We start from the raw sequence: 22,803 nt of genomic DNA on the forward strand, positions 1-22,803 counted from the left end.
CATCCTGAAATACATGTGCTGACTAACTAAACTACAAAAAAAAAAAAAACCCCCACCCCCCCCCACCACCCCCCCCCCCCCCCCCTCCTCTACTCTTTCTTATCAACAAGTCCCCCAAAGATAATTCTTATCTGTAAGTCACGTCTTAACAGAGCTGGGGGAAGACAGGAAGGAGAGGGAGGAAGAAGGAAGAGCTGGCGGGTATGTGTGTGGAGCAAATCACCACGCAGCAGCAGACCTTCTTTGACATCTGCCTTTTCAAAACTTGACCCCAATTAATATCCTCTGTTCCATGATGAAATAAATGTATTAGTGACGAAGAAATACACCCCAGAAACATCTTAGTGTAGTAAGCTGATGGGATCCTTAGTGTTCTCATTTAAATTTAGTAATTCTAACACAACTACTAAGTTAAGTAAGATACTTACTCCAGATTTTATTCAAAGTCTCGGATGGCTTTGTAAGGCGAATAATGTTACACTCCTTGACGAGTTTGCTTATCAAAGTGAGAAAACCGAACAGCAGGCGGTCTGCAGCTTTTTCTTCCGTCTCCTCTACGAGCTACACACACGGGGAATGCATGCCAGTTAACGGAATGGCCTGGAAGTGCCCTACGCACACGTCTTTCCAGCACATTCACCAGTCTCCCCAACCACAGCAACAGTGATTATTACCATCCCACCAAGCCTCCTTATCAGATGCCAGTGCAAGTCCACCCTGTAGTTGTGATAAGCAAACATGCTTCTGGATACTGCCAACTGTACCTTGTGGGGTAAGAACTAGCTGAGCGCCTCTGATCGTCACACACCATGGAAGATAACTTACTTTTAGAGGCAGCATCCTACTGTGCATCTCCACAGCAGGCTGCCTTTGGTTGTTTTAGTGGTGCTGGGGGCTTGGGCATGCTGGATTAACTCTCTATCACTGAAATACACACTTAACCCCTTGGCCCCATTTGAAAAAGTCCCAGCTGCACCGAATTCTTGTTTTTATGAATGAAAACTGCATTTTAAATACAGTCGCAGCTATACCAACTTGACTCAAGAAGTGCTTTCATACACATTTCCCAAGGCTTAGTGCCCAGCAAATTACTCACATCTTTAAAGTTTTCAGGATCAATCTCTTTTTCAATCACAGGCAGAAGTGTCCCAAGCCTTCTCTCAAAATCAACTCCTTCACTTTCCACGAACAGGCCACAGGTCAGCGCAGCTAGCTGCCTGTTTAATCGCTATGCAGGACAAACCACAGCATGACACAGAGTTACAGAAGACCAGAGACATAAGATAGACAGCGCGTGCTCCTCCTGCTGTGCAGGGCCGAGCTCTACCTAGGTGTATTTATCCGGGAGTGAGTGTGTGTGGATGGCAGGACCCATAAACGTGAAGGGGGAACTGTGGGGGCGGGGAAGGGGTGGAGGGCTAACCACACTCAGCATGGATGAAACTATAATTTTCAAAAAGGAGAAGAAAATAAATGAAATCATAGCTGGACTCAATAAAAGATGGGCCAGCGGTGGCGGTGAGGTGACAGTATTAAGCGGGGAGAGTAATGCAGACTACACTTGGGAAAGCGGAAGAAACAGCGTGGGACATTCATGCAGTGGGAAACATCTGCACACAGCTGGTTTTTCTGTCACCTTCTGTAGCGTCTGCTCTGTGAGATTGTAGGAGCATACTTTTCACACAGTCACATATGTAAATGTATGACTGGGATGTGCCATCTCTACGGTTTATCTAGCAAATATTCTGACGTAAACTACGTACCAGAGCTAAGACATGTCACTGAACTATGACCAAAAGCAACACCAACCTTTTTTGCTCCAAACCAGGAGGTGACCAGACCAAACAGCCAGTCCCTCTTCTCAAGGCTGACCTTGCTGAGTAAGGATTTGATCGCCATGGATGCCATCTTTTTGCACATGGCGGAGTCATCGTTGACCATCATCAGGCAAAGGGGGATGAAGAACATCCCACAGGTGTCATGGAGCAGTCCCTATGGGAATAGGCACCGGTGAGAACACCTGGAATGGAACTGCAATGGACGCTAACGACATAGACTCAGGCTTCCCGGGGCCCATGGGTAAACAGTACCTGAGGGAAGGTGTCAAAGAGATAGGCGATCATTTCCAAGGTAGACTCTCTCCCAGTCTCATGTTCATAACTAGGGCAAGAACATTAGGTAGACTCAGTATCTTGTGATTAGTTTTAAATTAAAATATCCATTTGCCAACTTATTTCGTAAAAGTTGGGGCCTACTGCACTCCCCTAATGCCGATCATCGCATGGCCCAGCAGGCTGCCTGCCATGCGCTTTAGATCTCATTATGTTGATCTCTGACACTCTCCTGAGCACACCCACAGAGGGTGTGCTCCTGAGCCCACGGAGGGAGGGCAAGGCTTCCTGTCAGGAAGCCAAGAGCAGCAGCACACCACCCAACAGGAACCGCCAGTGCACTCAGGCTGTCCTTCCATGACAGCCACCACACTAAGGGAAGGAGCCGCCCCCCCCCCCCCCCCCCCAGCCACTGCAGTTTCTGGCTGCACTTACTTTAGTTGAGCCAGCATGAATTCCAAGTTGGGTCTCAATTTCTCACCAAGCGGATAGTCAAGGATGTATTTCAGAAAAACCTAAGAAGAGACACACAGCTGACTATCTGGGTCCCGTCTGTCCAGGAGGAAAGCCTTCCCCTCCCCTTGTTCCTTATGAGGCGGCAGACTGAGGCAAACACTACCAGCGAGCCATGTCTCCAGGATTTCTCCTGCTAAGGTGCTTCCTGGGACTCACAGGAGGATGAACCTTACCCAGAGGAAGAAGTCACACTTCCCAACCAACTCCAGGTTGACCCGTCCACAAAGTAGGTCCTGCCTGCCACCACGTGACTAAAGCTCCAAACCTAAGCCTGCATATCCAGGTGGCATGGTGACCCTGCTGGTTCAACCTTCTAACTTCCCTTGCATAGAGTAAATTAACACCAGCAGTGAAACTACCCCACTTGCTGAATACCACCATATGTCCAGCACCGTTAACCCTTGCTTGGCTCTTTTTATTTCCTCGGGCAGTAAGTAGGTGATAAAACAAAGTGATGGCACAGAAAGATTAAGTAGCTCACTGGTCCAGACTTTACATCTTTGACAGTCTATTTAGTATGTGTATGTGTGTTTGCATATGCATGGAGGTAGGAGGTTAACTTGCAGGAGTGCTTCCCTTCCATCACGTGGGTCCCAGGAATCAAACCCAGCTCGTCAGGGTTGGCAGCAAGTGTTTTTACTCCCTGAGCCTTCTAGCCTGCGAGGCTTCATTTTCAAACCACTAGTACTAAGCCTTAGTTAAATACACGGCGAGAGGAAGGCATACCCTTAAACTTTCAGAGCCTGCTTTTTTCTAGACGCCTATGTCTAGACACTTTGTAGGTTGTGTAGAATGTGGGGTTGAGTAATAACGTGCCGTGTACAGCCCGGTTTGGAATTATTACATACTCCTATCGCAGCAAATGAGGACAGGTCACAGGTCAAGCTGAAGACCAGAAATCACGTATGAGAGGGAGTCAGTTCCTCTAAACCAAGAAATGAGATCTTTGTACATAGTAATTCCAAAGTGGGCTGTACACGGCGCACTATTTATTCTACTCAGCACTGAACAGCAGCCGGCCCGGCCCTCCATTCTGTGGTCAAGCAACTTTCTGTTTCCCGGGGTCTGCTTCCTCTTCCACCACGGTCTCTGCAGCCTAAACCACCCCTGTGCAAAACTGCAACTTTGATGTCCACTCTTGGGAATGGTATGTGGTGCTCCTAAGATGTATAAGCAAATTTAGTCACGCCACTCCTCTGCCTAAGGATTATAATGACTTACTATTCTTGGAAAAAAGCTCTGCACTAAAAATTACATTCATTTATTGTGTGTGTGTGTGTGTGTGTGTGTGTGAGACAGAATGTGTATGGAGGTCAGAGAGTAACTGGCAGGAGCTGGTTCTCTTCTCACCATGTGGGCTCTGGTGACTGAACACAGGCCATCGGGCTTGGCAGCCTGCACTTTTAGCCACTGAGCTGTCAGCAGCCTCTAAGCTCTCCATCTCTAAGCAGACACAGGTCCAGCCACCCGACCTTCACTCTGAAGCAAGCTCAGCCCCTGCTCACCCCAAAGGGTGCTTTCTGAGGGCATGCATCTTCTGCTCCTTCACCTAGAGGCAAGGCCTTACTTTTCTTCAGATTTCGGTTTACAGGGCGGCCCTCAGAAGGCCTTCCCAACACTCCGCTCTAGAAGCTCGAGTCTCAAACACAGCAACGACATCACACAAGGCAGTCTTCAGAATCCAGCCAGAGGGGGGCCTGGCCTCTTTAACACTAAAAGTCAAAGCTGGCAGGTGTGACCCAACCTTTACTACAGCAGTAAGAGCTCTCTACGCACCTGTCTGCACTGCACCCGGGCAGGCTCATTCTGTGCAGAAATTGCCAACTTGGATACTTTCCGCATGATATCATCAATTTCTGGGACCAATAATTTTCTTGATAAGATAGCCTAAAATATAAAGGGAAAAGGCATACAAATTTCATCCACAGATGGACATAAGTAGGCATGATGTTAAAGCAGTCAAAGGCAGTTTTCAAACACAATGAAAACGATTAAAACGGAAAACTTTAAATTATGTAGCAGTTCATCAAATTAAGAACAACAATAAAAAGATCCTCCACAATGATAAACGAGAGCACCCGAATCTGTCCAGAGCTCCCCAGGCTTGGGTGAGTATGTATGTACATGTGTGCACGTATGTATGCATGCATGCACACAATGCTGGGACTGAACCTAGGACCCTCCCCACCCTAGGTGTTTTATCATTGAGACATCCCCAGCCCCTCTGAGAATATCACTACAGGCTTCATGTTTCAGTACTAAATAGGGGCTGGAGTCATGGCTCAGAGGTTAAGAGCACTGACTGCTTTTCCAAGTCTTGAGTTTAATTCCCTGCACCCACACGGTGATTCACAACTGCCTATGACTATGGGATCCAATGCTCTCTTCTGGTGTGTAGACACACATGCAGACAAAATAGCCATATACATAAACAAATAATTCTTTTAAAAAAAAATACTTCACTAGCTTGCATCTGACTATCACAATCATAATAACCTTTATCAATCATTTAATTCCAGAAGTTCAAGTAGTATGCTCCATATTAGTCTAAGGATCCGATGTGTGTACATAAATGACCAACACCAACATCTGGCAACATCATACCTTGAGAAGACCAAATGCAGTGGCTTGTCTTGTCGTATCGTAAATGTCTTCTTCAGCATACGCCAGGAGAACCTGAAGTTGTTTCTCGGTTATCTGGTAGGACTTGACTTTCTTGACAACGATGGTCACACACTGTGAGTCAGAACAGTGCAGTCAGCAGCAGCCACCCCAAAGTGAGGCCCCAACAGCAACCAGGAAACAAATCTGACCGAGAGATGTGCTGTGACCCTGGCCTGGCTCTCTCACCTTGAAACAATTCACTACCAGGTGGAAGTTCTGGCCCCGGGCAGCCCCCAGTCTCGCATAGTTCTTCAGCAAGAGGAAAAGGTGCTTTGCCAGCTGTCCTGCTCTGGTTTCTATGGAAGGTAGAGGGAACCGCAAGACCCAGATCAGGCACTGCAAAGCGCCTGTGATCACCTGAGAAAACAGAACGTACAACTAGGACTCAGGACACGGGCAAGGAGAGATGAATAATTAACAGACCGTTTTGAGCCTACTATGGGAGAACTATCCACGAAATCTAAGTTTCTCATTTCTTTAAAAAATTTTTTATTTTGTTTTTCAAGACAGGGCTTCTCTGTACAGCTTTGGAGCCTGTCCTGGAACCAGCTCTGTAGACCAGGCTGGCCTCAAACTCACAGAGATCCGTCTGCCTCTGCCTCCTGAGTGCTGGGATTAAAGGCATGTGCCACCAATGCCTGGCTAAAACATTTTTTTTTTTTTAAGATTTATGTATGTTATATGTAGTGAAGAGCGTTAGACCCTCTGGAGCTACAGTTATAGCTGGCCATGACCCACATGGGCGCAGGGATGGTCCCATGTCTTCTGCAAGAGCAGTGCTCTTAACTCCTGAGCTATCTCTCCAGCCCCAAGTCACTCACTTCTTGCTGTAGAAGACATGAATTCACATGAATTCCTATCAGGGCAACTGAAAGCAGTTCACAAGTTTAAAAAAAAAAAAAAAAAAAAAAAAAAAAAATGGTGCTTACTTATCAACTTCTTGAGGATTTGGATAGACCAGTCAATTTCAGGACTTTTTTCTTAAAATTTAATTTAAAATGACTATTTTCTAGAATGACATTCAATGTAACCCATCTTTACAAAGTTTGTTTTCTATATGCAGAGCACTCTACTGGGTGGGAATCTACCTTTTTGGAAGTGATATGATGTGATTTGATCTCACACTGTGACACACACAGACTGTTAAATCAGGGGGTGGAGCTAGCAAAAACCGGCTGACCAGAATTGGCAAGAGAGACACCAGCAATTTGGACAGAGAAGAAACTCAGGAAGGAAAGTCCAGCAGAAGCGAGGTCAGCTGGCTTCTGTGACCTTGCGGTTTTCACCCCCACATCTGACTTCCGAGTCCATGTTGGTAAAGAGAACAAAGACGACCATAGCAGATCTGGGGCTGAAGGCCCTCCAGGCTGTGGCCTGTCAGTGGGGCTGTGACTGCAGGGGCTTGGAGCCTCAGACAGTGATTAAAATGATTCATGTGCAGCCGCTAAGCTGACACAATAAACACTCCTAGGATCAAATCTAGGTCTCTTCAAACGCTAGGTAAATACTGCGCCACTGAGCTACATTCCCAGTACATTCCTGGGCATTATACTACAAAGCGATAGGGGTGGGAGCCTTTGGTCCCAGCACTTGGGAGGCCGAGGCAGGGAGATCTTGAGTTTAAGGCCAGACACTTAAGAGTCTTTCAAGAACCCAAAAATAAATACATATATAACTTCTGGGTTTCAAAGAGACAACTGGCTCAATCTGGCCTAAGAACAAGTACCATTTAATATAATTACAAACAAGTATAGAGAATGTGCTGGTACTCCATGATTACAGACAGAGTCCCTCAATTTCCAAGGCCAGCTATCTCTGATACCTGACACACTCCCTCTTGCACAATGGAACTCTCACTGAGCTGGACTGGAAGAGAAAGCCTGGTTGCTGGTAGCACTCACCTTAAATCTCAGCACTCAGGAGGCAGAGGCAGGCAGATCTCTGTGAGTTTCAGGCCAACCTGGTCTACAAAGAGAATTCCAGGACAAGCTCCAAAGCTATAGAGAAACCCTGTCTCCAAAAACTAAAAAAGAGCCTGGTCAACTAAGAGTCCTGGGCTTAAATCTGAGTTTTTTAAGTGATGGCCTGTGTGACTCTGGAGATGTTCATCACCCACATCATGACTAACCCAGTCCTAGCTGCCTCATTAAAATCTGCCTTGGGCTGGGAACACAGCTCAGTGGCACAGCACCTGTCTAGTGTGCATAAAGACAGGCTCATTAAAAGAAAAATCTGGGGCCTGGAGATACAGTTTGCCGCTCTTCAGAGGACCCAAGTTTGGTTCCTAAACCCAAATCCAACAGCTGACAACTGCCTGTAAGTAACTCTGCTGTTTCAGAGGAGCCAATGTCCTCTGCTGGCTTCCTTGACTATTCAGATGCACATATGCAGACATATAAATAAAAATAAGATAAATATAAAAGAGAAAACATCTGCCTCAGCAATCTGGAGGGTCAGGAATGAAGTCATTAAGATAACGACAATGGTGACCATGATGCAGATGAAGACTCGTGGCCTGGGGACGCGACTGAAGGTGCTTGAGAGTCAAATGCGATAACCTACCTAGAAGGCCTTTCAAAGATGTGGAGGGCTACCCAGACAAATGGTGTGTGTGTGTATCTTTCATGTGCATGTTGGGCCCCGATCTCACACTCACTCACCATGAGCTTTTCTTATACTTTTGCTTGTGAGCCTAGCTGAGCCATCTCTCTAGCCCCACCATGAGCCTTTCTAACCGAGCCTTCTTCCTAGCCCCCAGCAGTTATTTTCAGTGAAGCAGACAGTAATTGTTGTGCCAAAATCCCTTTATACATTTGGGCATCTCTAGAACTGAGAGTTCCTGAGCTGGGTTTCAGAATGCCACGCAGTGCAGCCCTTGTGAAGGAAGATAATCCACCACTGGCCAGTACTCACTCACCTTCACATCCCTGGCATCCAGGCAGTTTATGAGGAGTGACACAAAAGGGTCCAGCATTTCCAGCACATGCTCACTAGAAGACTTGATCTTGGAAGTCTTTAGACTCAGATGCAGCAGCTAAAAGGTTTGAAGATGACATTTTACCCATTTCCCCACAGAACCAGGTGACTTAGGCAAAGAAGTGACTTGCAGAGACAAATATGACATTTAAGACAATGAAGAAATCTAAGAAGTGAGTGTCAGAAAGTCATGTGCATGGAAACTCAGCTGCAGCTGAGATGCTATTTATTCACCAATGACCATCCGCATCTGCTGGGATTCCAGGCACTGGCTCAGTGTACAGGGTGCAGCCATGACCAGGACAGACCTGGACCTTGTCCTGGGGGCTCTTAGCGAGGAACAGACTCAAAGCAAGTGAGGTGACTTCACAAACTGAAGGGAAGCTAGGTTCACTGAATATATGTTGGGATGGTACAGTAGGAGCCTGGAGCCAGCAGCCCAAAAGGACCAGGAAAAATGTGAGCCACAGGAACTAAAATGATCAGATTTTTAAAAATCTCTTTACCTTGTGGCGGATACAGTGATTCTGTTAGGCCAGCACTTAGGAGACAGAGGCAGGTAGACTGCTACAAAGTCCCAGGCTAGCCTGCTCTGGGAGTATTGGAAGTATTGGTAGGGACACACAGGAACTTAACAAACAGACCCTTCACCGTTTCTATATTAATTCACGGTGCGGCATTTCCAGAGGTGAGTGGCACCTGGATTCTGTAGATGATTAAACAGGATGTAAGGCGTAAAGAAAGTCTTACCCGAAGCCCGGACTCGATGAATATGTGCATGTTGGTTTTCTTGCTCACAACAGCCTTTGGCCCACCTCGAACTGGAACTGGGGGGAGCAGAAGGCAGCTCTGGGGTGGCAGTCGTGCATCAGGTGCAGGGGCTGCTGGCTTCCTGTCAATCAATCACAAGGGGAAAGAGAAAAGCACCGTCACCTCCTTCAGAGAAGTACTGCAGTGGCCTCGTGGAGACCTGAGCGGCACTGACGGGCCCGGCTGCTCTAGCTGTCTCCTCCCTCCCTGCAGACGGAGGGCTGACCAGAGTCACAGCAATCCCTAGCAACAGAGGTCAGGCTAAGGAACGGATTTAAATGAAGATGGACAGCAAGAGGATGCTTGGGTTTGCAATCTGAAACTAAATGCCAGGATCTTCTTTTAGATCACAGAGCAAAATCCAAAGAAAGTGCATGAGATATTTTCAGATCACTTAGGTTATACATCTGTTTTTATCAGAACAACAGGAATATATTTCAAATCCAGCCTTTCATTCAGTAAATGTTTAAAATTAAAATGGCAACAGAGAATGTTATGAAAATAATTGACTGCTGTCTTTCAAGCCACCTCTTAATGAGAAAAACAATCTTTCAAAATTTTTTAATTTTATTTTCTATTTTCTGAGACAGGGTGTGTGTAGCCTTGGCTGTTTGGAACTCATTGTATGTGTAGCCCAGGCTGGCCTGGAATTCACACAGATACCCTGCCTCTGCTTCCAGAGTGCTGGGGTTAAAGATGTACACCACTACACGTGACAAAAAACAATCTTATGTTGAAATTATCACTCAGAAGGTTCTCAGTCCAAATAGCACAAACTGCTATGTAGCCCAGGCTGCCATTGAACTCTCAATTCTCCGGCCTCTGTCTCCCAAGGACTGGGATGACAGGCGTGTGCTGATGTACTCAGCTTGGTCTTTGTTTCACATCACACCAGGTTATTAAATGAACACATTTAAGGACATGACTGAAGGGCTGGCTCACTGGAAAGAAGCACAGGACAGATGGTTTATCTTAAGGGTTCCCACATAACTTACTTTTCCTTTTCTGTTAGCAGTGGCAGATTTTCACTAACCAAACCATAGCTGAGCAGAAGAAGAGATTCTGCTGCCATATCCGGATTCACGATTAATCCTGCTATAATTCGGCGCAGGGTTTCATGAACTTTCCGGGCCAGTTTTAAACTCGTGGTGTTCTGTAGGATCTAAACGAGCAAACAGAATGGCATGCCGATGAACACAGCCAGGCTTTCACGCTGTATTGCTCCTCCACATATCTGCTTCCTACTGTGTACGGCATCTTCAAATAAATAGAACGTACACGATAATAGTCCTAACCCTGTGGACTGACGTTTCCAAAGATAACGATACAAGGCTGACTGAATAATTAGGTCCCCAGTGGTGTGGAAAGCTAGGATGTTGCAGGCCCAGAAACAAATAATCTCAGACTATCTCTAGCACACAAATAGCCATTTACTGTGCACCCATGTTTGAACCAACATGTTTGTGGCTATCTAGTAAACCCTTTGGGGAACAAAGGACAGACCTCCAGCAAAGACAACACGGGACTACTCAGACACTCTGCTTTGTCATAACACAGTACACTTCAGTTGTTTGTTTATTTATTGTTTTTTAGGATGGGGTTTCTCTGTAGCCCTGGTGGTCCTGGAACTCACTTTGTGGATCAGGCTGCCCTTGATCTCAGAGATCCACCTGCCTCTACCTCCTGAGTGCATTTAGGTGACACCTGGCCCATTCCACGATGTATTCTTAAAACATCTTGAGTTATTACTTTGTGTCTTCATTAATCTGTTACCACGCTGAAACATGGTATTTGGGGTAACATGAATTCATGGCCACTCACGTTTGGCTTCAGAATACAGAGCATAACAATCTCATACTCCCTTTGAGGGAAAAGCTGTGCTTATCCAACAGCCTTAACTATAGAGAGAATTACAGTAAGCAGTTTCTTTGCTTCTGGATTCCTTTCATTCCTGTTACCTCCTTTTATATTGGTGAGGTTCAGGGCAGAGCTGTAGGTAGTTATCATCTGCCAAGTGCACTGCACACACACACACACACACACACACACACACACACACACACACACACACACACACACACCAATAAAACGCATAGTTGCTTTAGTAAAAGAAACCATGTATATTAAGGGCTGTGAAGGCCGGGCATTAGGACAAATGCAAAGGAACTTAATGGGAGGGAACTTGGGATCATTGTCACCCTCAGCAAAACAGCCAGCACTTCACTGCATGAGAGAGACCCTCTCCATCTGAAAACAGCATCAGAGAAAACCAAGTGTACTCCCGAGACTGGGTTGCCCACCACCAAGACTTCTGGACAAGAGAGGAGCCAGTCACTCCACACAGCACACATAGCTGTAATAAAGTGAATCATTAACACTATTGAGTGGTTATCACTTAAATGGGCATGGACAATAGTAGGAAATCGGGTAAATCAGAGTTCCTATTCTCCACGGGCAAAGACAAACAGTGGAAAGCATGTGAGCTGTGGATCAGAGTGGTCTAGGACTAAATAACTGCCTTTCTGTTGCCATTTTCCTTCCTAAGCCTGAACACTTTTGTTTTTTATTTTATGTGTGTGAGTGTTGTTCCTGCATGCATGCTTGTATGTTCCCGGTGACCTCAGATCCTGCTGTGGAATAGCCCTTCTGTACACTGTGTGAAAATGTGTCACTATGATTGGTTTAGTAAACAAGCTGATGGGCCAACAGCCAAACAGGACACAGTTAGCAGGAGAGCCAAACTGAGTGCCTGGAGGAGGACGGGCGGAGTCGGGAGTCACAGCCTGAGCTCTGGGCTGACTATCTGTAAAATCACACTCAAGCTCTTACCTCTTTTAATGGAAGAATAAGTTTTGTAACCTGGTCTTTGCTGACAAACTTGCCCAGGATTTCGTAAGAATCGTAACTCTTGCTCCTTCGAGCCTCCATGACTTTGGACAGAATCTGCTTTACTTCCTTTTCTTCAGCCAGGGCACCAAACAATTCATGGTTAAAAATCTTTGAAAGGAAGAAAGGACAAAAGGCAGGGGTGAGAGATGAGCACTCAGCACACTCTAACAAGAAGGCTGTGACAGTTCACCATAGGACCCAAGCCAAGTTAGACTGGACTGCAAGGAGATAAGAGGGGCTACTGTTAGCTCTCACACATTTTCAATGCGCTTTAGAAACCAGCTCAGAACACAAAAAACAACTCAGAGCAACATGCTGAGGCCAATAAAATCCCACATTTGCAACTTAATTATTGAAATCCTACCTCCCAAATCATTTAAATTATTTAACATTAAAAGTATTCCTGTTTATTATTATAAAGTTGATTGAACATGCTTTTAGCTTTTTTTTTTTAATTAATCCATGACATATCTCTGATTACTCCTTTAACTGGACTAATAATTGGAAATTTTTGTTCATTTCAAAAGCTGTTGACATGCAATGCCAACTCTCCTTTAAAAAAGAAAGGTTAACCCAACTTAAGAGACACTAGCAACAGGGTGTCCATTGCAATGAAGTTGTAGGTTTTCTAATTAAGTCACAGCTTTTTCAACTTCTGCTAATCTAAAATATGAAGACAGTAAATTTGCAAGGCAGTGGTGGCACATGCCTTTAATCCCAGCAGAGACAGAGGCAGATGGATCTCTGTGAGTTTGAGGCCAGCCTGGTCTACAGAAAAAGTTCCAGGACAGGCTCCAAAAGCTTCAGAGAAACTCTGTCTCGAGAAAAAAAAAAAAAGTACATTCTCTGTAAATTTACACATGTGAGCGCTCTCATGCATGTGTGCCGAGATTTAAACCTAGGCAGGATCTTCTACTTACTAAATAGTCACCATCACTCAGTGAAACATTACATTCTATTTTCATTTTTATAGTCTATTTTTATTTCTTATTTGTGAACTGTTGCAATGCGGAATTGCATTCTGTGAATCTTACCTCAGTCATTATTTGTAGACACGGGTCTAAATCCCCAACTTGCAGCTTGTTGGTGAGGCCTTGCAGCAATGTGTAAACAGTGAAAGTGAGCACGTGAACCTACGCGAGATACACAGTCAGAATGCAGATGGCTAAGAGACCCTCACGTGAGGGTGCTGTCCATAACTCAAGAACCTGTGTCGGGACATGCCACCACATGTCACCATTCAAGGCCCTTTGACAGAAGGATGGCTGTCTAAATGCAGCGTGCTCAGAAATACAATGGTATGCTTAGGTAGTACAGTGATTTACCACGGAAAGGCACTCAGATACACGCGTACAGGCTGGACCACCATGCAACTGCTCATGTTTCATTTGCTGCTAGATTGCTAATTTTATACCTTATGCCAAGTTTAAAACCTTAAACACATACATATTTCTTTGTTACTCATTCAGCTGGTAATACATCCAGATAAACATGGCAATAACACTTTGTCAGGATCGAGATGCTATGAAACAATGTTAAACAGTGTGAAAGAAAGGAGAATAAGTAACCCAGCTGATGAGGAACCATAAATGTGAGTGATCTTTTGAGCTGACAGGTACTGATGGTTAGAAACCCTTTGCTGTTGCTGTTAGTTTGAGGCAGGGGCTCCTGTAGCGGGAACTGCCTTCGAATTGCTGGTGCTCTTTTCTGAGCTTCCCAATACTGGGAATAGAGACACGAGTCACCAAACTCGGCTGTGGCTGGAAATGGGAAAGCTGTTGCCTGCCTGCTCCACCAGCTTTACTGAGGACAGACCCAAAGTACAAATGCTGTGCTCACCTGACAGCCGCGGACAAGGGCTGTAATGCTGCGCTCACCTGATAGCCGCGGACAAGGGTTGTCTGTAATTCTTTGAGGACATACTGCAGGAAGCGCACACCCAGGTCCTCGATTATTTTGGAGAGAGTACTTCGGGCAATGTCTCTGACTTCCTGTGCTCTGTTCTTGAGCAGGACACACACTTTCAGCAAAACACTAGGAAATGCAAAGGTGAAAAATAACCAAGACGCAGAACCATAAAAACTCACTTATTCACAGCCCGAATCCCCAGTTGGGATTTGGAACTACAGCAAACCATGGCAGTATTTCTCCTCCAGACTAAAGAAATTCCAAAGCCAGGGGAAAGGAGCAAATCTGAGTTTCTCTCAAGTCCTCTGTCTGTCATATAATGTACCTGGGCAGGTTTGCCTCCATAACCTCTTGTGGGAGGGAACGCATCAGCTTAACCATGGCAAAAGCCAGGGGGACTCGGACCACTTCCTCCTCGTTCACGACCTTTGACTTGACCAGCTTGTGCTCTTCTTCCCGCTTGGTCTGTAAGAAAGGTTTGGGGACATTCGAATACCAAGGACCACAAAGGCCTACCAGTACTGGACCCGCCCGCCAAGGACTGAGCCCCAGGGCTTGGGACTTGCTACACGGAAGTTTCTGGACTCCTAACTTTACATTTCAAAGACAATTATTCTATTTTAAGCCTATTGTTAGTTTACTGTTGTGTGTGTGTGTGTGTAATACACACAATGGGAGGCCGCAGGTAGGAGTCGGATGTCCTGACATATTACGTCACCTAATTCCTTGAGACAGTCTCACACTGGACCTGGAGCTAGGGTGACAGCCATCAAGCCTCAGTCATCTTCCTCTTCTGCCCATGCCCATCCTCCCCACAGCCCGGGTGTTATGGATATGTGGTACTGCCACGCCCAGGTGTTTATGTGGACGTTAGGGTAACTGAACTCAGATCTTCATGCTTGCAGAGCAAGCACTCTTACTTTGCTTGTTAAAGCCAGCTAACTTTGCTGCTGTAATGCAAAATACTAGCCGTGTTCTAATAAAACTTTATTTACTAAAAACAAAACAAAACAAAAAACCAAGCTGCAGCCTAGCTATAACTCATGGGTTATAGTTTGTAGGTTTATGTTTTATACCAATAAAGAAAGGCTCTGGGTATATGAAACTGTAGTTAAAAGTTATCCCAGTCAACCAGGAGAACAATGATTCTGTCTGACTACAATGTCTGCCTAAAATATTTAAATAGTACAGAAGTAGCTAAAAATCAGAGAAGGAAAACAGATTGTAATGTTTAATTAGCTTTCTCTGGAAAACTTATCATCTACTACTGGGAGACAGAAGAAGCATACACCTGCCATACCAAAGTGTAAAGAAGGAGCTGCTGGACCAGTCCTTACCGCAGAGGCCAGACACTTGTGCAGCCTGGGGAGGATATCCCCAGTTATGGCTCCCTGGATGGTTTTAATTGTTCTTTCCAACTCTTCCTTGTTCTGAGGAAGGAAAGAGACAGACTTCGAGATGGACTCTTGTTCTGTAGCTGCCATCTGAGCAGAATCGGCTGCCTCGGGGGCTTCCAGTGGCTCCTTGTCGTCTGACAAACTCTCACAGGCTTGTTCCTTCTCTTCCTCATCCACGTGCTCCGATTCCATGGCCTCCTGTTCCAGTAACTCTGACATTTCCACTGTGTCTGCAACAAGTCACTGTTAGTTAAATAAATGTCATTCAAGCGGGGTGCATACCTGTCTATAATCGTAACCACAACAGTAGCTAGCACTCAAGAGGCCAAGAAAGGAGGATTAAAAAGTCTGAGGCCAGCTGAGCTACGCAGCCAGATTTGTCTTAACGTGGGGAGGAGGAGGTGACGATGGTGAAGCTGTGTGCTTGTGATAAGCTGTCTAAGAGGGGGCACTTCCAGTCACAGGCAGGTAAGAGGAAGTAGCGGGGTGTGAAAGGACTGGGGCTTTATTTTCTCACAGTCGAGAGTCTAATGCGGATATAGACAAGGGAATGCGCAAGTATAATAGCACGTGGCCTGGCCAGGACAGGGCCATTTGAGAGGGGGAGGTGGGGAAACACCCTGGGATTAGGATTCTCAGCCAAAAGAAGGTTTCCCAAGCAGTGCGTCTGGAGTTTCCTCACGGCAGAAACTCCCATTTACAAGAACAAGAAACAGTTATCAACTGCTGGCTCTCATGTAGAAATTTCCCTTCTGGGATTTAGCTTACTTGTTTACTTTAGCTGTGTTAGGTAGAACCAGGGTCTAGCACTTACTAGGCATGTGCTGTGCCACTAAGCTACAGCATATAAAAGAAGATGAGACAGTAAGTATTGGGAGGCGAGTCCAGTTGTGGCCCTGTAAACACATAACTTCTGTGGGCTTTGAACTCGTCACCAGTGAGAGGGAAGAGGCACCCACCTTGCAGAACTGCCATGATGATTAAATGAAGTAAATTCTGTAACTGTCTCAAATGTGTTTGCTATTCTACTAACTATTAAAAATGGTGCTATCAAGTCCCTCCGTTTTGTCATTTACTGGCTGTGAAACATGGTTATCTTGTGTAGTTCAGCTTCTCCTATGAAAAGCCAGGTAAGTGGGTCCTTGAGAGGTGCCTATCAGGATGACAAGATACTGCCCATCTGCTCAAAAAACTGACCTCAGTTACCATTTCATTGTTGCTGAGCATTTTTTTGTTTGTTTGCTTTTCAAGACAGGGTCGCTCCCGAGTGCCGTCATTAAAGCGTGCACCACCATTCCCTGGCTTATTGAGCATTTTAAACTAACATATGGAATTAAGAACCAGAAAATGAAAACTCATGGCTCAGCATCATAAGGGACTGTGAGTCAAAGATGCTCTTCATCTTCAACCTGGATGTTAAGCTCCCTCCACCTTGGGTTGGTCCAGTACTGATGCAGACTACTCTGGGGAGAAGGATAACTATTAGGTCAATGGTTCTGGCTGTGTCTCAATGTGATGGGCATTCTTTGATGCTGCTCTGTCACAATCTGATGACAGTATAGAGGAGGTTGCTGTGAAGGAAACAGAAGAGGGCTATCTTGAGATGGAGAAGTCATGTTCCATCTGGGCCCAGGATCTCACTGTGGTATTCACAGACAACCCAGATGTTTGCATTATACAACTTAGATATGTCTTCTGCAAGGTAAGTAAGACTTCATAAGAATAAGCCATTCGTTTAGTTCAGTTTCTTTCTGACTCAGTAATGGGTCCTTATGACAGAGAGAAGAAAAAGCAGCACATTTTGCCATCTTTAATTATCACAAGTTATCCAGGAATAAAATGAGACTCTAATTTAAGAAAGTTTCAAAACGTACTTCCGTCATTCTTAATGTTTCCCATTTGTTCTTCAAGAGTGTTGTAGTCAAAATGGAATGCTTCCAACACTATCACCAGCAAACTGTCAAAAAAGGTAAAGAAAGGGGAGGGGACATGAGGGCAGAGCATACAACTGTTTCACCGTACAACTGCACTACTGAACCCCATTCATACTGTGAGCACACGCACTGATACATGTGGTGATCTCACAAAGACCCCTTCAGGAAGCAATGCTTAGGTTCCACGTTAGAAACCAAACAGTGGACTGACTATACCTGACACCCAGCTTCTGGTTGATCTGGCCTGTCTGCAAGACGTGGATGAAGTGTTTCAAGTAGTACACATACGCTGGCCAAGACAGGTGTCTGCAAATAGCTCCGATCACCTCTGTGGCAGCAATGGTTATGTTTTCATGCTGTAAAACAAACCAAGGGCATCAATATACACAAGTAATTGCTAAGGAAACACGGTTAATTTGGTAAACGCCACAGGGCACAGGCCACCAGGAATTAAGAAGATACGGACTGTTCTTTCATGATAAGTTGACAAAATACTCATTTGGACATTGTGTGTATTTGTCACATAAATCATCCTTATTCCTTTTCCTGCCTTAATCCCAGGAAAGGATGGTGTCAATTTCTTTAAATTCTTTAATACTAATATAGTCTGAACTCGTTGAGACCCAGATTTTCTAGATGGATTCAAGATTACTGGCAGCAAATGGGGTGGGGGAGGGGGGAGTGTGACCAATGTCAAAAACTGCACACTACTGCTCTTAAACTAAAGCCAGTTGTCAGACTCTGGATGTTACATGCAGCAAGAACAGTGTTCCTGAGAGGAAGGGTACGGAGCGAGTGTTACCCTGAGCCGGATCTACTGTGCGTGTGGAGAACTGTGTGTGGGGTTTCCTTCCGTACAGGAGAAGATCCCCACAAGATCTACTGGTCTCGAGTTACAGACAGAGGCTGTGCATGGCAGCTGCAGTCTACAGTACCAGGGAGATGAGAGAGAGCTGCCTGAGGAAAGGCTCTGATCGGAACACAACACTCATCAGTATACATAGGTAAGGAAAGACAGAGTCATCAAAGCCCATACGGATGGACACTCCACCAGCCAGAGTGAAAAGGCGCCCAGCATGAGCGAATGGACATGGACGATGAAGAAACCAGCAATTATACGATGTGAGCAAGTATAACAGAACTGTCCCGTATTTGATACTTTTAGAAGACAACTGACTGTTTATAAAGCAGTAAGAATATTTACTGTGCATTTTAAGGCTAACACAGAGGCTGAAAGCAAGTGATAAAAAAAAAAAAAAAAAAAACAAAAAAACAAAAAAAACTTCTGTGATCAATAAGGCAACAAAGGGGGGAAAAGCCCACAAATGTAGGATAAACCAACAGAAGGAATAAAAAGGGGAAGCAAATAAAAAATAAGCAACAAGACAGTACAGTAGGTCCCAAGCCAACTAATAAGCATGTGGAGTGCACACTGTCTAAAACCAGTGCCCAGGACCGGAGAGTCAGACTGCACAGACAGCAGGCCCTGAGAAAACCACCTGTAAGTCACAAACAAGTGGGTTCAGAGGTAAAGCTTCGAGAAGACACTGTGCCAACACCAAAGAAACCTAGGTAGAGTCTCTCCAGCTATTCTTCACATGCATGTCAATGCTTTTAGAGGCTTGGGTTGGTTGTTCTTACTGGCTCTTAAAACTAGAATTTACAGAAGCAACCTTTTAATAAGACTGGGTATGGTGGTATGCGACCATGGTCCTTCTACTAGGGATGGAGTAGTGTTGTAAATTCAAGGCCAGATGGGTAACACAATGAACCACCCCCACCCTCAAAAACATGGAGAGAAGGAAGGAAGGGTCTTGCCAGGCATGGTAGCTCATGCCTATAGTCCCAGAACTTGGGAGTTTGAAGCAATAGGATCTCTGTGAGTTTGAGACCAGCCTCTATTACATAGGAGTTCTAGGATAGCCTGGGTCCAGAGTGAGACAGGTCTACAAACCAACCAACAAGAAAACCAAAGAACCAAACAAATGGAAATACTCCCGTAAGGCCAGCAACTGGGAGGCAGAGACAGGGAAACAGAGTTAAAAGTCAATGTTGACCACACAGTGAGATCCTTTCTCAAAAACCAGAAATCATTTTAGAAATCTAGAAATTTCTAGGAAGAGTAATTTCATTTCTAGTTCAGAGCTTGACTCATGTGCACAAATAATAAAAATAAAAAATATATTTACCATTTACACAGTATTTACCATATACCAGGGGTGGTTCTAAAAAAAGTTCATTTCAATCCAACCACGATGATAAACTCATGTGGTTACTAATGCCCATGCTTCCTGCACCTAGTAGCCTACCTTGAGCATTTTCTCATCAAAAAGTGGAGTCATGGCATAAGGCATGATGTAATTCTGAAGAGATTTGGAAGACAGCACAGCCTGCCCTTCCAGGAGTTGTTTGGCTAGTTTCTTCAACGCTCTTGCTCGTCTGTGGATCTAGAAAGTTAGATAAAATGTGCAGCGATTACTACACTCTCTCCTAAAACAACCTCCGCCTCAGCCCCAAATGTGTTCTCCATGAAAAGTGTAAGGGCGGGAAACCCTGGGCAAACACCTGGGTCTTGATTTGTTCCCAGAAATGTAATCCATGGCACTTAAAAATGGCCCTGGACACATAGGAAAACTGGAGAAAGTTGACACTATTATGATGTGTGTTTGGTGATGCCATTCGAGAAATGAGACACCCCCCCCACCCCCGCCCAGAAGACGATCATGTCCTGTGCAAACCTACCCGGTGGACATGCAGGCCAGGGAGAGAACCTGGACTCCCTGGGCCACCTTTCCAAAGAGGCTGAACGAGGCAGCACCACACCCACCTGGATGTGCTTCATGTTCTCAAAGAAGTCCATTTCCGGGTCATGACAATGAGTGAGCTGCACCAAGTCCTTAAACTCCGCTTGGTTGGGGAACGTTTGAATCAGACAGGAGAGGATCACAGTGTAATCATGTTGAACACTCTGCAAATGTCAAGTTGAGAGGGGGAAAAAAAAAAAGGTATTTTAAAAGTTTCATTTCCTAGATAACGTAAGGTACGTGAAAAAGCTATTCGTGTTTTAAAGAAATCATTTCTTCCACTGTAAGAAAAAAAAATTATAGAATAAAAATCCAGGTCACACTGCTCCCATCCACCTCCTCCTCAAAGGCTTGGTGACTGTTTTAATTATTTACCCTGAATGTGGCTGCTTTCCCACAGCGGAAGAGGGATACTCCTGTAGACACCAGTAATTAAAGGGTAAAGTTACCTCTGTCTGGTTCTTCAACCCTTTCCTCAGATTCTCCAAGAGGGTGCGGTGAATGATCTCCTTATAGTCTTTCTCTGTAACATTCAAAGCAGCTAGCCTTTTGATGATGCTGGTCAAGCACATGCTGGCATTGTCACTTAAAGACATGTCTCCTAACTGAAAATAAGCAAAAGCCCAAGTTATTCAACTATTAAGATCTTTTATCAAGAAAGCGAAACCCTATCAAAGCTTTACTGCAAACCCTACTAAGAAATGCCTGTGCCCTTGCTCACATCCCAGACAAAACTCTTAACATCAGAGTGCATAAAATGCCAGTTACTTGATGCCACTACAGTTTAACAGTCATTGGCTTCATTTTCCACTTGAGATTTAATTCCCTCGAGTAATAAGGCCCTTAATATAAACACCCTTTACTCTAGTAAAAGCAGATAAACCTTCAAGTAACAGTTAACCTAAAAATGAGATTACTGAATTGCCAAAAAACTCATTCTTTTAAAGTATACAATTCACTGGTTTTAAACTGTTTATTTGCCTGTGTGTGCACATGCCACAGCCCCACTGTGGAGGAGGGCAGAGGAAAGCTTTTAGGAGTCAGTTCTTGCCTTCCACCCTGGTAAGGCAGGGTTTCTACTGCAGTAAGTACTTGGAATTAAAGATGTGAGATACCACATCTGGCTCGTTACATGTGTTCTGGGGACTGAACTCAGGTCATCAGTCTTGACTGGCAAATGCCTTTACCCACTGAGCCATCGTGCTGGCCCACATGGGTTTTATGAAACACCAGAGAGGCTGTGCAACCATCACTGCTACCTGCTTTCCCACGGTTTTCACCACCGGTAATCCCTCCCTTATCTCTTGGTAAATATCCAGCTTTCTTTAAGATAGGGCCAGGTGTGGTGTTTCATGACAGCAGCGTATATTGAAGAGATGGAGGCAGGAAGATCTGCGAATCTGAGTTCTACCAGATCTCCATAGAGAGTTCTATCTAGGTCAGACAGGACTCCACAGTGAGACCCTGTCTATAAACACACACTTGCCAAACCACACAACAATCCAACAGAAGACGGTGTCCTGCTCTATAGACCAGGCTGACATCAAAACTATGACCCATCTGTCCTGCTGCCCTGGTGGTGAGACCTCGGGAATGTGCCACCACACCCAGGCAACACATACCTTGATTTTTTTCCCCAAGTGCTTCTATGTATTCACTAACATTTCAGTCTTTCAAATCATGACAGTAACTGAAAGTAGTTCACAAAACAAAAAAGTCAGCAGCTAAAAGAAAACTCTGCCCTAAAAATGTCTTTACTCTGTGTAAAACAACTTTAGGAATTAAGCCACTGTATATAGTGGTGTACGATCGAAACAGTCTCAGTGTTTGCCACGAACACCCACCTCCATGTTATAGAAACAGTTATGCATCACAGGGACCAGGTAGTCAGCATCCACCGTCTGCATCTCCTTTATGTTGGAGGTGATGGTCTGGAACGCTGAGAATCGAACGTCAAAGTTGATGTCATCGAGATGCCTTTTATCAAAGGCATTAAGCTACAAAAAGTGATGGTACAAACATATAAACACAGGGACAGCAGGGTTAATAAACCAAAGTGACAATACTTTTGAAGCCAAAAAGAAATGAGGTTTCCTTCTTACCTTTACAATGTCTGTAATATAGTTCAGTCCACTTCCAAAATCAGACAGACTCTAGAAGGAAAGGGCAGTATGTTTATTGTTTGAGTTTTATGAGGCAGTTTTTCACTGTGTAGCCCATCCCTGACTATGAGCATAACTATTAGTAAAAACTCTAACTTCCCTGCTCTAATAATCTCAGTTCTCCAATACCGTTCAACTTCACGTAACATCATGCGGAACAGATGTGGCTTGCTCCGATGTTTTATGGGACAGAGACAGGGCAATTTGGAATAAAACGGCCTATTACATACCTGGAAAACAGTACACAGCAACTGTCTTGACAACTTGTTCTTTACAACGGAAAAGAGTTTGGCCAGGGGTTTGAGGAAGCTAGTGGGGTCCAGACAATGTTGTAACAAGTTCTGCACTGTCACCAGGATATCAAGCTCTGTATCCTGAGAGTCAGGAGAAAGTGCATTTCAGTATTTCCTAAAACTGTATTTATACACACGCACGCATGCACGTACACACACACACACTCTCTCACTTGATTACTACAGGTATGCACCACCACACCCAGTTCATTTTATGTTTTATGATATAGGGTTGAAAAACATTACAAGAATTGGAGAAATCATTTCATGGCATTTATAAAAATTAGCATTTTAACTTAACACAAAATCTACAGTTACAGCTCCTTCCTTCAGTTCTAA

The 22,803-nt window shown here is 44.8% G+C and overlaps 1 protein-coding gene across 1 annotated transcript in view; it reads right to left on the minus strand.

Moving 5' to 3' along the window:
• Utp20 (UTP20 small subunit processome component) overlaps positions 1–22,803 on the minus strand; it is a 72,642-nt gene that overhangs the window by 5,761 nt on the left and 44,078 nt on the right. Inside the window, exons 33-56 of the mRNA XM_051206343.1 lie at positions 22,402–22,545; positions 22,112–22,162; positions 21,854–22,006; positions 20,459–20,614; positions 20,033–20,173; positions 19,515–19,652; positions 17,422–17,561; positions 17,146–17,228; positions 15,212–15,501; positions 14,200–14,339; positions 13,844–14,000; positions 13,001–13,099; positions 11,907–12,074; positions 10,073–10,239; positions 9,018–9,159; positions 8,209–8,325; positions 5,478–5,648; positions 5,232–5,363; positions 4,404–4,514; positions 2,547–2,626; positions 2,091–2,160; positions 1,810–1,992; positions 1,097–1,228; positions 429–561 (exon numbers count right to left, since the gene is read on the minus strand). Of these exons, the coding sequence (XP_051062300.1) occupies positions 429–561; positions 1,097–1,228; positions 1,810–1,992; positions 2,091–2,160; positions 2,547–2,626; positions 4,404–4,514; positions 5,232–5,363; positions 5,478–5,648; positions 8,209–8,325; positions 9,018–9,159; positions 10,073–10,239; positions 11,907–12,074; positions 13,001–13,099; positions 13,844–14,000; positions 14,200–14,339; positions 15,212–15,501; positions 17,146–17,228; positions 17,422–17,561; positions 19,515–19,652; positions 20,033–20,173; positions 20,459–20,614; positions 21,854–22,006; positions 22,112–22,162; positions 22,402–22,545 (3,298 nt within the window). The remainder of the gene's footprint in view (positions 1–428; positions 562–1,096; positions 1,229–1,809; positions 1,993–2,090; positions 2,161–2,546; positions 2,627–4,403; positions 4,515–5,231; positions 5,364–5,477; positions 5,649–8,208; positions 8,326–9,017; positions 9,160–10,072; positions 10,240–11,906; positions 12,075–13,000; positions 13,100–13,843; positions 14,001–14,199; positions 14,340–15,211; positions 15,502–17,145; positions 17,229–17,421; positions 17,562–19,514; positions 19,653–20,032; positions 20,174–20,458; positions 20,615–21,853; positions 22,007–22,111; positions 22,163–22,401; positions 22,546–22,803) is intronic.

Source organism: Phodopus roborovskii, unplaced genomic scaffold (assembly GCF_943737965.1).
Source record: "Phodopus roborovskii unplaced genomic scaffold, PHOROB, whole genome shotgun sequence".
NCBI classification, from domain to species: domain Eukaryota; kingdom Metazoa; phylum Chordata; class Mammalia; order Rodentia; family Cricetidae; genus Phodopus; species Phodopus roborovskii.